Source organism: Orycteropus afer, unplaced genomic scaffold (assembly GCF_000298275.1).
Source record: "Orycteropus afer afer isolate SDZICR_OR568_19922 unplaced genomic scaffold, OryAfe1.0 scaffold00334, whole genome shotgun sequence".
Classification (NCBI taxonomy): Eukaryota; Metazoa; Chordata; class Mammalia; order Tubulidentata; family Orycteropodidae; genus Orycteropus; species Orycteropus afer.
In genome coordinates, this window is record NW_006921921.1 from 702954 (window position 1) to 717059 (window position 14106).

The following is a 14106-nucleotide window of genomic DNA, read 5'->3' on the forward strand; positions in this document are numbered from 1 at the left end:
TGACTTTTCTAGCCATGGTCTTTGTGACTCCTACCAGATGACTGGGTGGAACTTCTACAAAAATGTGAGGTGCTCGTGGCCCATCAAGAGGATTGGAGAGCTTGCTACTAATGTAAATAAGGAGCATGCAACCGTGTAGGGGTGGGACCCTAACGTGGGCATTGGTCAGTATTGCCATTCCTCTAGGCTTAAAATGAGCCCTTCCAGAGGCAGAAGGGGGAATCTCACTACCACCAAGACAGAGCAGCCAGGAGTGGGGTGGATCGTTGGACCCGAGATCCCTGCACTGGACTTCTTTGGCAGAGAGACAGCAGCAGCAGGGGCAACAGAACCAAGAGACCAGCATGAGACAGAGCAGAGGGCTTGCTGGCTCTCAGAGCAGGAAAGCTGAGTGCCTTTCAACAGGAGGCTTGCTGGCAGAGTGGGGTACACGTATTGCACCCCACTGAAAGAGCTTTGTAATACTTGCCTGAGCAAGGCAGAGGCCGAGAGCCAGAGAGAGGTGTGCCTTTGGACATGGCTGATGGAAGGCTGTCCTGATGAAAGAATTGTATCCTAAGCATTCCTGAACCTGAATTGTAAGCTATTGCTTCCCTAATAAATCCCATAATCGTGAGTACTGTCTGTTGAGTTCTGTGTGGCCATTGCAAGGAATTATCAAACCCAGCAGAGAAATAGAGAGTACTATTGGAGTGATGGTTGATAACAGAATTGATAAAAAGGTTGGAAGGTAGCAGTATGTCTGACTTCTGCCTCATAGGAACCAACCTTGGGCTGCTGATGGTGATTTTCTCTTGTGAAGTTATTTTCCACTTGTGAAGTTAGAGGAGGCCAGGGGAGGATGTACTTTTTGTACTACCCCACAGGATTATGGGGAATATTAAATGAGGTGATTTAGTATAGCCTTTAGCACAGTGCCTAATAAATACCAGCAATTATTATTACCTTTTTTTTTTTTTTTGTACTTACTATTGCTAATATAGGTTGGGCAATCTACTTCCGTAGTGAAACTGTCTCAGAAACCCAAGGAGGGGTCACTATGAGTCGGGGCCGACGCGACGGCACACAACAACAACAACATTGCTAATATAAGGAACTCTGGTGGCATAGTGTCTATGGCATTGGACTGCTAACCAGATGGTTGGCGGTTCAAACCCGCAAGCTGCTCTGCAGAAGGAAGATAGGGCAATCTACCTCTGTAAAGATTTACCACCCTGGAAACCCAGTGGAGGTTGCTGTGAGTCAGAATCGACTCCATGGCAGTGGGTTTGGTTTTGGTTTTATTGCTAATACACTTCCCACGTGTGAGGTTGCCCTTTCTCCAGCCAGGTCAAGAGTAGCTACCTATTTGGTGCCCAGAGCTTCACTGAGTGCTAGGATAAAAGATGCACGGCACCTTTTCTAATGACTGGTGAGTCCCTGTGTGGTGCACATGGTTAACATGCTTGACTGCTAACTAAAAGATTGGTACTTTGAGTCCAACCAGAGGCACCTCAGAAGAAAGACCTGGTGATCTATGTCCCAAAGATCAGGCCGATGGAACACAGTTCTACTCTGATACATGTGGGGTTGCCATGTATTGAGTTGACTTGACTGTCTTGGTGCATCCCTAGCAAATCCCCAGGAAACAGGAAACGTGTATTTGCCCCATCATTATTTGATGATGACCCTGACTGAGCACCTTTTTTACTCTTCAAAACACTAGCTGACTCTGTTTCAGTCGTTACTGCCTGTGATGTAAGAAATCATTATCGACATGGTTTAAAAGCCTGGGATGGGGGACAGAGGGAAGAAAGAAAGAGAGAAAGTAAAATTGCTGAAGGATACTTTCCCTTGCTGGCAAGAGATACTGATGTTGTCTTTAATAATGTTGAAAGATGTTGTAAAATACTTTTGAGTTCAGGGCTGCTTAGACTGTTGATTTTATGGGCAGCTTGTTTAGTTAGCTGTTTTTGTTACATTTTTAACTAAAAAAAAAAGTTTAAGCACACTATCTTTCCCAGAGGGAGTTGATTTTGGAATTGCTGAAAAGTTCAAATGTTGTGGTCTTTAAAAAACTAAAATACGAGATTCTAGCAATTTCAGTGATACGTGCTAAACGTTCAGCACATTCTTACCTAAAAACTGGACTTGATTGTTCTTTTTCTCCTAAGCCTTTGTTTTATCCAATACACCATGTCTGCTGGAGAACTTCATCTAGTGTGTGCAGTAATTTACATGCGTCCTGGGGCAGATGTAAGCCCAGGGTTTTACATTTTGTTGTCACTTTAATGCAATAGCGTTGAGTTCACAGGGTTAGTAGGAAAGGGTGTTGCCCTCTTCCACTCATTCTTTGTGTGTGTGACAAATCTGGGCAGAACATTCAAACGCTGTGTTCTGAATTTTCCTCCTCACTGAATTGAGAGAAAATTTGGAAGTTTGGAAGCTCTGAACTTTTAGGATGAACAAAATAACACTATGACAAGTTAAAGTGATTTGCATCTGTTTGAGGCTGATCAGAGCCTTCAGCCTATAAAAGTAAACACACACGGTGCCAGCCAGTGCTTTTCCAAGGCAGAAAATACGGCGCAATAATTCAAGTGTGTATACAGTTTTCAGAAGTACTGCGTGGTGCCAAAAACACCTCAACCTCTGTCCTTGGACAAAGGAAGCAAATGCCATTATTTACAGAGACAGAAGCCAGGTCATTCAGTAGTGGCCTAGGTCAACCAATACTGATTAATACCAATAACCATGCTGTACTTTATTGGGTTGAGTCTCACTTTCCATCTCCCCTAGCCCTGCAGTGCTCCATGAACTTCCAGCATACCACACTGGCACCGTGACTGCATGCACATTCCCAGGTCTACAACTGTCAACCGATCAGGCTTCTGTACTCAACCCTCAACTTGCCATGATCTTGCTCCTAATCATTGGAATTTTTGTCATGCCATAATTGTTATTGACAGCTGTGAAAATAGCACATCATATTTTCACAGATGGCAGTGCTGGTTAGTCTTTGATTACTTAACCTCTTGTGTTAGCCAGACAGAAAGCTTCATGTGAACATTTGTACATTTTACATAGCATTTTGTAAAACATTTGGCATATGAATTCCAGCTTGGAGGCCTGGGCCAAATGGCCAGTTTGAGCTGGATGTAAAATTTCTTGGTCTTTCATTGGAAATTCTGAAGCTATTTTATCAGAAGGATTGCCATGATGTTCAACCTTTTGCAGGTCTTTCTCTTAACATCCCACCTTCCTGTGAAAATTCTGACTATGCCAGTTAGAGATAGGACAGCAAACAAAAGTATGTTACTTTGTCTGATCCAATAAGGATGAAAGCAGATGCCAGGATGAATAAAGGAAGTTGAAGATCCATGGTTAAGGAAGGAGAAAGAGGTGTAAGTGGCATTTGATACTTTTTGCCCATAATTCTGAATCTCTAATAGACAAAGGGGAAGGAGATGATGGCAGGATGACCAATGGATGCACTGAAGCTCGATTGTTCTAGGTCCAGAATTATTCCTAGAAATTTCTAAATTTACACATTGGTTCTATGAAAGTTACTGGTTTTGTTGCATGTGCCTTCCTGCAGACAAGAAAAGAAATGGTTGAAGTCCCTAGATCCTCAGAAGATACAATAGAAAGAAAGCCAGCAACTTCCTGCCCATCCAATAATGCTCCTTTTATTTCCTGAATAATACTTAATTCAGGACTGACTGGAACCTAGGTCTTTGAGAAACAAAGAAATTATGCAATGTCTCCCAAATGATGATTAGTTTTCATAGAGGAATTTACCTTCACTGGAAGAAAAAGCCAGGAAACTTGTATTTCTGTAGAATTTCTGAAGATTATTCACCCCAAGTCCCTACCGGGTGTGACAATGCTAGAACACAAAACCACACACACACATACAAGCACACACACAGTGTGTGCATGTGACACTGAGTGGGAGATAGAGCATGAGAGAGAAAGGTAAGAAAAGAGAATACTTTCCCTCCTCCCAAGTAAACCTCTGCCAAAACTGGGTTCTTGTAGTTAACTGCAGATTCTTAATCATCACAGAAATGAAAATCTAAAGGCATTAAGGTGTCCCACTAAAGAAGGACTCAAAATATGCGGCAGCAAGGAAAGAGTCTCAGATTGCAGTAGAACCTTGAGGATGGGCAGGCTGATTTTGGTTTTGCAGCTACTCCTTTTTCTAAAAGTGAATTTGTCTTGCTCAGAGCACTATGTGTTAGGGCTTTTCAAAGTGATCAGTAACTGGGCTTTAAGCACTGAGGTTGACCATCCAGCTCTGGTTGCCAATTCCGACTCATGGTGATCCCACACAGTCAGAGTAGAACTGTGCTCTGTGGGGTTTTCAGTGGTTGGCTTTTCAGAAATGGATAGCCAGACCTTCCTTCTCAGCTGCCTCTGGCTGGACTACAACAGCCAAGCTTTTGGTTAGCTGCTGAGCACAGTAACCATTTGTACCACCTGGGGATGAGGTGAGCAGATAGGTTGAGAAATTCTTAAGTGGATAGTACAAATTTTAAAATGAGATATTTTGCTTCATCCAAAATTATTAATATATATTTTTTTCTACCCAAGGCTCCCACTTCAACTTCAGAGTATCAACTTTGTCCTTGGGTCAAAGTCAGCTCCTTGTTATCTAATTGAACAAAGCACTGTTCCCTTCATACAGGCAAGTAAAGAGAGTAACCTCATCTCCCCCATGGGTGCTTGTGGACTTAAGAAACTGGCAACGTTTATTACCTGACAAAACATTGATTCTCCTCGTGGGAAGGTGAAGTGGGCAGAAGATGCAGGAAAGAGAAGAGGGGTTTCTCTTTGGGAGCCCGTTTTTTTGCCTCCCTGTTAGGATGCCTTACATCCTAACAGTACAACATTTGAAGTTGTATGAGGTTTTGTTTGTTTTCAAGAGATGTTTGAAAGAAGATCAAATGCTTATGAAAGGCACTGGATCTGCAGCCCTAGAAACTGAAGTGTCCCGGAAGCTGTGTGAGCCCGGAAATAGCCCACATTTCTGTTTATTTTGGCAGTTTTACTTAAAACTAGCAAGAGCTGGAGTTCATGCTACAATTAAAATTTCCCCAGGCACCATGAAATGAAAACACATATTACATTTGATTTTAACTGGTTGAGAAAAATGGTGGTTTTCTGAAACTTCATCCTATGACCTCAAAATAAAAGTTAACTGTTCCTCACGTGGGAGAACCGAGCTATCATTTAAGTTGGAAGCAGTCACAGAACCAGGGGTTCTCTAGATTAGAAGGGGTTTTAGGTCATCTAAGGAGCTCTGGTGGTGTAGTGGTTAAGGTATTTGGTTTCAAACTAAAAAGTCAGTGGTTCGAACCCACCAGCCACTCCACAGAAGAAAGATGAGATAGTCTGCTCTCATAAAGACTTACAGCCTTGGAAACCCAAGGGGTCGCTATGAGTTGGAACGGACTTGATGGCAATGAGTTTGTTTTTTTGCTGTTTTAGGTCATCTAGTGCTCTTGACTTATAGTATGCTTGAATCCATGTTACTGCATTGCCAGAAATTCCTGGCAAGTTTTAGCTTGAAGTTTTTGGTGATATGAAACTCACTTCCACCTGAAGAGGTCCTTTTATTTTTTAGATGGCTCTATTTTCAGAACTAGATAAAATAATATTAGTTAATACTTTAATTTGGAAGGAAAACTGGGTAATCTACTTCCGTAGTAATATCGCCTCAGAAACCCAAGGAAGGGTTACTATGAGTTCCATCCGACTCGGCGACAATAATTTGGTTTGGTTTGGAATACTTTAATAGTACTTACTATGGGCCAGGTACCATTTTAAGCACTATAATATGTATTGGTTTATACACACACATACATTTATATGTAAATTATCTCAGTATGTCCACTAGAGGTAGATTTGATTACTGCCTCTACTCTACAGATGAAGAAACTGAGGCACAGAGACATTTACGTGACTTCCCCAAACCCAGAATTTGAACCCAGGCAGTCTAATTCTGTACATTCAATGCCTTCCTTTTATGAACTCAAATCTTTGGAACTCTCTTTGATGCCTAGATAGAGGCTTGCATGTTGTAGGTACTCAATAAAAGCAATTTTAAAACAATTTTCTTTAAGGATCATGATTCCTTACATAATCCTGCTAGTTTCACACACAGTCATCAATTAGGCCTAAGTATTGAAGTAGGAACAGTAGAATTTTAAATGTTGATTATTAATGTGCCTACTTTTAGAAAGCACTGAGGAGACTAATAGATACACAGCATTTTCTATAAAATACTCAGCCGGTTGCCACCTGTAGGAGTAATTCTTTGAACAATTTCCTTTTAGGGCAGAGAAGGAAATCCCAAACATGTAATATTTGTGTTAAACTCAGTTTCTCAGCCTTCCCTTTTTTATTCTTCACTTGCCTCATTATTCTATGTGGGGCAAGAGGAATCATTTCATGTCAGAAATACAATTAATTTACATGGTCTGTTTTTCTGTCTATTGCATTTGTCCAGCCAGCCAGCAGTATGTGCCATAGATCACCAGGTGCTTGGGCACTTAAACCAGGAAGGAGGAGATGGAAAAACAGTAATAGCTACTTCCTGCTTTCTAACTCATATATTCAGTAGTCATATACAGGCTTTTGAGATGCTTGCATCAATCCAGTCCAAAAAGAAGTGTGCTTTAATGCTTAGTCTGGGAGTTAAGCATTCTTTAACTGGAAAGTTCTAGTGTTTTTTTTTTTTTTTTTTTTCTTTTTCTTTTATAAAGCCTAGTTATTGTTCTTCTTAAATTAAGTTTCTCATTGAGTATAATTTTAGGCTAGGGAAGGCTGGAAGTTTTCTGATGATAGCCAAAGCAAATCAAGAATTATAGTTTATGCAAAGCCTTGAGATCTAATGGACATTTACTCAGTCATCAATGAAAGAGGGAAGAGATAATCCAGCAAGGGACCTTTCCATGGTCATAAACTCTTAATTCCTTTGCTGAACTGTGGTCCCTTGAAGAGGCATCTGTTTGTGGGCTACTCTCCAGTTATGGTCCCAGTAGGTATTGGCCTAAGCCTGAGGCTAGTCCCAAAGCATGAATGTCTTAACAGGAGAACACAGTGTCTCCTGGCTCCTGAATCCTAAGACTCTGTCTCCAGGTGGCTGACCAGGTGGGCTAAGGCAACAATCTTGCTTTCATCTATTCTGTTAAGTCAGTATCCACTTTGTAACTCTCTGTGGCAGTGCGTTGGTTCCCATTCGGGATTTTGATATACTGACTGGACTTTTTCTCCTGGGTTAAGCCTTGGCCATGTCCACCATATTCCAGGGATCTTGAGTTTTCAGAGAACTATGAAGAAAGGATGATGCTGAAGTAGAAGGCAGGGAAGGGGTATGATGGACCAGGCAGAAAGACGCTCCTTTATACCATGACATCTTCAGAGTGTGCTCTGTGGCTGAGTTGTCTCACTTCTCATTATAGTCATCTTGCCTTCACATGTCATATTTGCTTGGCTAGGCAATTCTTTCTTGTACCTTCTCTCAGCTCTTATAGGTGACAATTTGGATGATTTTGAATACTTTTCATTTCATTGTCTAGGAAGACCTCAATCCTACAGATTAAATCAAGGAGTTGAATGAGAAGATCTTTAGGATCTACATTCTGTGATGCTACTTAGCTTTCCTTTATAGTCTCAGGAAAGTCTAGTACATCCTTGTTCTCATTCACCTCCTTTCTTTGGGTAGAAAACTATGAAACTAGAAGGGAATCCATGGGGCCATTACTTCCCCACCTTTTCATTTTGGAAATCTTTGTTAGTTCATGTTGATTGTGTTCTGTTCTTTGCTGACCAGGAGGAGCACAGCTTATAACCCAAGACTTTCTTCTAATACATCTCTGGATGGACTCAAACCTTCAACCTTTGGGTCAGCAGCCAAGTGCATTAACTGTTTGCACCACCCAGGGACTCCTCTAACATAACATGGTCCTACTTCTGTAGTGATAACTTCCTCGGAGACCCAAGGAGGGGTTACTATGAGTCGGGTCTGACTCGACAGCACATAACAACAACAACAACGTTTTTATGTAGCAGAACCTTACAGGATTTCAGGTTTAGATATTGAGAGGTGGTGTGTGTGTGGGGGGGGGGGGGGGGGGGGGTTGTGTGCGTTCACATGAGCATGCATGTGTGACTGTGAGAGAGAGAAAGAGAGAGATTTCCGAGAGAGAGTCAGAAGGCAGTAGTCAGACATCAGAGTCTTCTATATCAGAATTCCAAAGTGCAAAAAAAAGGTCAGTGACCACCTCTCATGGGTTACCTCACAGGCCTCATACACTGTTAAGCAAATACTAGATGTCCTTTGGCCAGAAACCTGGACTTGACTGAGAAATGTAGCCTCCAAAGGCACTGCAGGACAAGAAATCTGGGAACTTCTATGACACAATTCAGTCTTGCAGAGAATTTTGGGCTAATATTTAACTCTGGATATATATTGACATGGGCAATTATTCTACAATAGATTTCTACAAATGTTTTAAAAATGCATATAAAAGCCTTTTTTTTTTATCTTAAAAATTTTACTCTATATTTTTTATTTTGAGGGAGGATGTTTTGTTATGTATTTGCTTCTTTTACTTTTTTTCCCCCCCATTCTTGGCACTATCTTTCTTTGGGCTTTCTTGGGCATTCCTTTTTTTTTTTTTTTAATTTTTCATTTTCCACCATTTTTAGCTACATTCCACAGCATATTTACTCCTCTTCTTTCGATCACATGTGCTATCTTGTTCCATAAGGCCTGTGCGTCTTCTTTTCCTCTACGGCATTTCCTGCTTTTCCTTCTGCTGTTTCTCTCTCGCTGTCCTTGTCTCTGTCTGCTTACTCCTTCTCTCCTCCATTTTCCTCTTTTGCCTCTGTGTGCAGAGTTTCTAGCTCCAGTCTCCCTCCTCTGCTCTGTCTTCCGTCCTCTGATCTGCTGACTTGCTTCGGCCCCCTCATTCTGCTCCCCTCCTAGTTGTTTCTTTGGCCCACCTTTCCTTCTCCTCTGAGACTTCTTTGTTTTCTTGTTGGTGGATGGGGGCCGATACTGTAAACATCACAAAAATAATTGCATTGAGAATAGGTGGCTCCTGTGGTGTCCCTGAAGACAGAACCTCTGAGTCTGGGCTCCACATGATGAGAGGGATGAAGCATCAGTGCTGGAGATGTGTCTACACCTCAGCCCCAAGACTCAACAGTTTGGATCTGTGGGACCCGTCTCTGACACCCACCCCCTCCCTAACTAGACTTTGAGAGGAACTAGGTTATCTTGGAAGAGAAAGAATTAACTTGCTTTCACCCTCTCAAGCATACTTTCCCGCCATGTTCACTTGAAGGTTACTTCTGAGGCACTTGCTCCCTGACTCCCCTAGTGGCTACTGTGTTCTTTCTAGTTCCTTCCGTTGCCCAGGGTGGCTGCCCAGGGTACACCTCTGCTAAGCCCCAGAGTTCTCCTTCTGCCTCAGCTGCAGTTTAGGACCAGGACGCAGCCAAGGTGGCATTGTGAACCTCTCGGTCTCTCATCTCATGCTTTCTGCACAATGCTCATTTTGGCTCCAAAGGTTAAAACCACACACTGGCCTTTTTTATGAATCCCTGAGGAGACCTAAATGAGAGCTGTTTATTTCTCTACTCATCCTGCGTTTCCTTTTTCCTCCCTCACCTTCTCTTTAGTTCTCATTCTTTTTACTTAATGAATGAACTAAAATTTTAGTTAATAACTTATACTCATTTTGTCATTCATTCATTCACTCATTCAACAAAACTTCATCAAGTGGCTAATGTGCATCAGTTGTTTTACAATCTTCTGATGGCATAGACAGTACCACTAAGCTCTGTTCAAAGTGTCACTCTTAGAAAAAGATGCCTGCAGATTTAGTTCCTTAGAAATTTCTAGGTGTTCTTAGAGCCAAATAGAAATTCCTATTTTTAACATTTTAAAAAAGTTATATTTGCCACTGAATGTGAATTTCAAATAGTTCCCATTTTAGATTTTTTTTTTTTTTTACTTTGCACCATCACAGGATCCCAGAACTCGAAAGGTCACATGCCTTGTTATTAATAATAGCAATAAATGACAGACGTTAACACTTATTCAACAGCAACTTTGTGCAGGCACATGAAAAGCATCATATATGAATTAACTTATTTAATGTTCACAGCAACCTGATGTGGTAGGTATTATTATTATCTACATTTTACTGATGAAACTAAGCTTGCAAGTGTTGTGTTATTGCCCAACAGCTCTCAGCGGGTGAGTGGTGACTTCAGTTTTGTCTAATACCGTAGTTGAATCACTGCTCTCTACCATCCTCTAGATCATCCAGAGCAGTGGAAGGGAGAATTTGCAATGGAAAGAACCAAAGGGATGGATATCTAAGATGGAAATGGAACTTTCTTAAACTGTAAACTAGGTGACTACCAGTTGTGCTGAGTTGACTCCAACTCATGGCAACCCTCTGTGTGTCAGAGTAGAGCTGTGCTCCAAAGGGTTTTCATTGGATGATTTTTCAGAAGTAGATCACCAGGCCTTTCTTCCAAGGAATCTCTGGATGGACTTGAACCATTTCACCCTCCAGGATCTCTAAACTAGGAGACTATTGGGCATACTATTTGACCTATCCCCACGACTAAGACACAGATCACTTGAGGATGGCCAGATCCCACCCGGGCTGGCTTACCTTCTGAGCCTTGGGCATGTCAGTGTGGCGCTGAGCACGGACAGAGCGGGCTGACTTGGAGGGCTTGAGGGGTGCGCAGTACATCTCCAGCCTCCTCAGATCACAGCTCCGGAAGCAGCACTCATCCACGATGCCTGTCTGAGGTGCCCGCCGACTGCTGGAGCCGTACCCTGTGGGCTTGTCTGTACAAATCAAATGCAGAGTGGCCTGGCTTAAGCAGGTAGTCTGACATCTTCACAGTCTTCCACCCAGCTCCCAATGCCTCTCCTCTCCCCATATCTAGTCAAGCTATACGTTTGCCAATCCTTCAACCTCTTGTTGATGCTTCGTCAACAATCCCAGACCACACCAATCCTTCTGGAATCCATTATGTCTTGTGGAGTCTACCCCATTCATTAGTACTAATTCATCCACCACATAGTTCATTTGTGCAAATTCTCACCAACTCCTTAGCAACTTATATGCAAGGAGTTTGTCTATGCTCAGTCCTAGCCTTTCTTTATATATTGGGTTAGTTGGCAGATGGTAAGGAATATTAATTAAAAGATCATGTGCTAAAATCTCTTAATCTTTTTAGCACTGTTGTTGTTGATCTTGACTCATGGCAACCTTATATGTGCAGAGTACAACGGCTCCCTATGGAGCAAAGCACAGGTGCCTCGTAGAACCCAGGAGACTTGTTGTGTGACTCTGGAAAACTCACTTAAGCTCTCTGAGTCTCAGTGTATCAATTTGTATAATGGATTAACAGCAGCTTCCTTGTAAGCACTATTTGAGGATTCAGTGAAATAATGTATGAGAAGTGCTTAGTACAGTCCCGGACACATAGTAGATCCTAAATAAATATTGGTTCCCATTTTCTGAGGACCCCTTTCCATGGTCTTATATGGCCTGTGAAGGAATGGTATTGTCACAATCAATAGTGTCTCCCGTAGCCTTAGAACTTAAAACTGATAATAATAGCAGTGTGATAGTACTCTCTCTCTCCCACCTCCCCAGAGAGATCAGAATAACTCCTAGACTGCAACAAATTGAACTCAATTTCCATTTTTCATGTGATTCTGATAGCTTGGAGGGAACACTATGAGATTTATTTTGATATTTGCAAATTAGACCTCTCAATTGAGCAAGTTGTTTGACTTTTATTTTGTTTTGGTTTGCTCACACTTCTCCTGGCTCTAGAATGAAAAGAGAGGGCAAAACATGCTTACACAGAACTAAAAATGTACTTGAGTTAGTTGTAAACATTTGTCATAGTAAATCTTTTATTAAACCAAAACCAACACCTAAAACAGACAAAAGTCAAGTTGCTCTGGCTGAGGTGAGGGCAGGAGTCTATATCTGCACCTTCTCTCATCTTCCTCACCTCCCTCAGGGGACTTGGGCTGGGTGAGTCTTCTCCAATGATGCCTAGGTTTCATGGAAGAAAATATCTGAACTACTGAACCAGAAAAGTGCAATAAATCAATCTTAATTCCTAACACACAAGAGCACATTGTATTTTAAATGAAAAGTCTTACTTTCACTTCCCAATGATACCATATTTCAGGATGGGGTTTTGAAAGTCAAAATCCCTGTGTACATTTTGACCTCCCTAATTGGGGGAGTTCAGACCATGGTAACAGCCTGGTACCAAAGTAGTTTGGCCATCAGTCGCTGAGGGAGTTCCCTGTGGCTGCCTTGCTGCTCAAAGTGCCAGTCGTTCATGGCATCCTCTAAGAACCCAAATGTTTTCCTGATGCTTGGCACAGCAACCTGTTGGACACTTCCTCTGCAAGGCAGGTTTATTGTCATGCTGAGGGCAGCTGGAGGTAGTAACTCAGTGAGGGTCCATTGGTGGTCTCTGTGGGCAGGGTCTGCAGCTTTCACTTGGAGCAAACCCTACGGTCTCCTCCGGGTTGTGGGGTTGAGGAGGAACCATGCAGCTGGCCCCAGCAGGAGCCTCAGTAGTGCTCTCTCTTGCCATTGGAGAATCAACTAGTACAGAACTCTTCTTTTAGCTTCTGCTCGCCAGCCAGACCTTGGCAAGCGAAGCCAAGCTAGTTCCCTGAGCTCTGTAAACAATGTTTTTTGTTTTTATAATTTTTCCTGGGACTATAAATTAGAAGAAAGACTCAAATGGCTTACACGGTTCTTTGTAATCCACAAAGGACCTCTACATGCTTCCTGCTAAGTGGCTATTTCAAGAGGCCAAAGGGGTCAGCCAGTAAAGAGCAGATGATGTGCTTTGGTTTTTCTCTTAGGGTCATGATGAAGGAGAAGGTTACTTGGCCTAGAATGTACTACCTGTCCCTGTAGTCTAACACAGGTAATGGGTACTCTTTGTTGAGGCTATAAATTTCTTAATGGGACATAGTTGGGACTTGCTTGTTGATTATGGGATAGCAATTTGGTGGCTGGGTGTGGGATGGTGGGAATGGTTCCAGAAACTTTCAAACTTGGCTTACTCAGAAACAACTCATTTCAAACTTCTTGTATGGGTTGTAGATGGGGAGGGATGGGCTTTGGGATTCCAGGACTTACTTAGCATTCCATTTCAAGCATCCCCCACTTGATCCTGCTTTTAATACCCTATTGGTGCCTGCTACTGGAGTAAGGCACCAACCTTCACCTTGGGATGGCAGATAACATTTCTGTGTGTTGCCATAATTCTCTTCTTCTAACTGTCAGCAGTTATGAAACTCATCAGAGTTTTCCTCTTATGAAATAGAGAGTAGTCACCAGCACAGCAAAAACTAATAGCACAACCAAACATCTTGTTTGTCACCTCTCTTAGGTGAGCTCAGAATTTGACATGACTCAGTCTACAAGATAGCTGAGCATTTCAGTCCACAGATTGATGAATTTAGGAATGGAAAATTAGGACATTTCTGTAATATTCCATAAAGAAAGTTCATCTTAAGTCCATATCTGTTTTTTAAATATAATTGAAATAATGGTAGACAGATTTGGAGTTTGCCTTAACTTTAACTATCTCTAGCTACCACAATCCTGGAGAGATATTTTTCTTTGTCTATTCACAACATCTACAATGGACTCATTGTACTTCATTAGGCATATATGAATATAAGAAGTGTTTACATGTTGCCTTTTAAAGTTAATTCATTCTTTGAAGAGTTCTATAGGCTTGATTTCTGATTCTACATGAAGTTTTTTTTATAAAATAATAATTTCTCACGAATTGAGAGGCCATAGTTGAGGATCAAAGGTTTGTCTTTATCTTCAAATGCTTTACTTTGCTTCTTTTTCTGGAACTTAAATAATGATATTTTGGGGCTACTATGAGCTAAGGGTATGTATCAGGGTTGTATCCTTCCACCATACTTATTCAATCTGTATGCTAAGCAAATAATCTGAAAAGCTGGACTATATGAAGAAGAATGAGGCATCAAGATTAGAGGAAGACTCATTAACAACCTGTGAT

At 41.7% G+C, this 14106-nt stretch overlaps 1 protein-coding gene across 1 annotated transcript in view; it reads right to left on the reverse strand.

Moving 5' to 3' along the window:
• Positions 1 to 8891: 8891 nt before the first annotated feature.
• The window catches only part of IGF1 (insulin like growth factor 1), a 68058-nt gene continuing 62843 nt past the window's right edge, over positions 8892 to 14106 (reverse strand). The window contains 3 exon segments of the mRNA XM_042782479.1: positions 8892 to 8938; positions 8941 to 9049; positions 10683 to 10864. Of these exon segments, the coding sequence (XP_042638413.1) occupies positions 8892 to 8938; positions 8941 to 9049; positions 10683 to 10864 (338 nt within the window).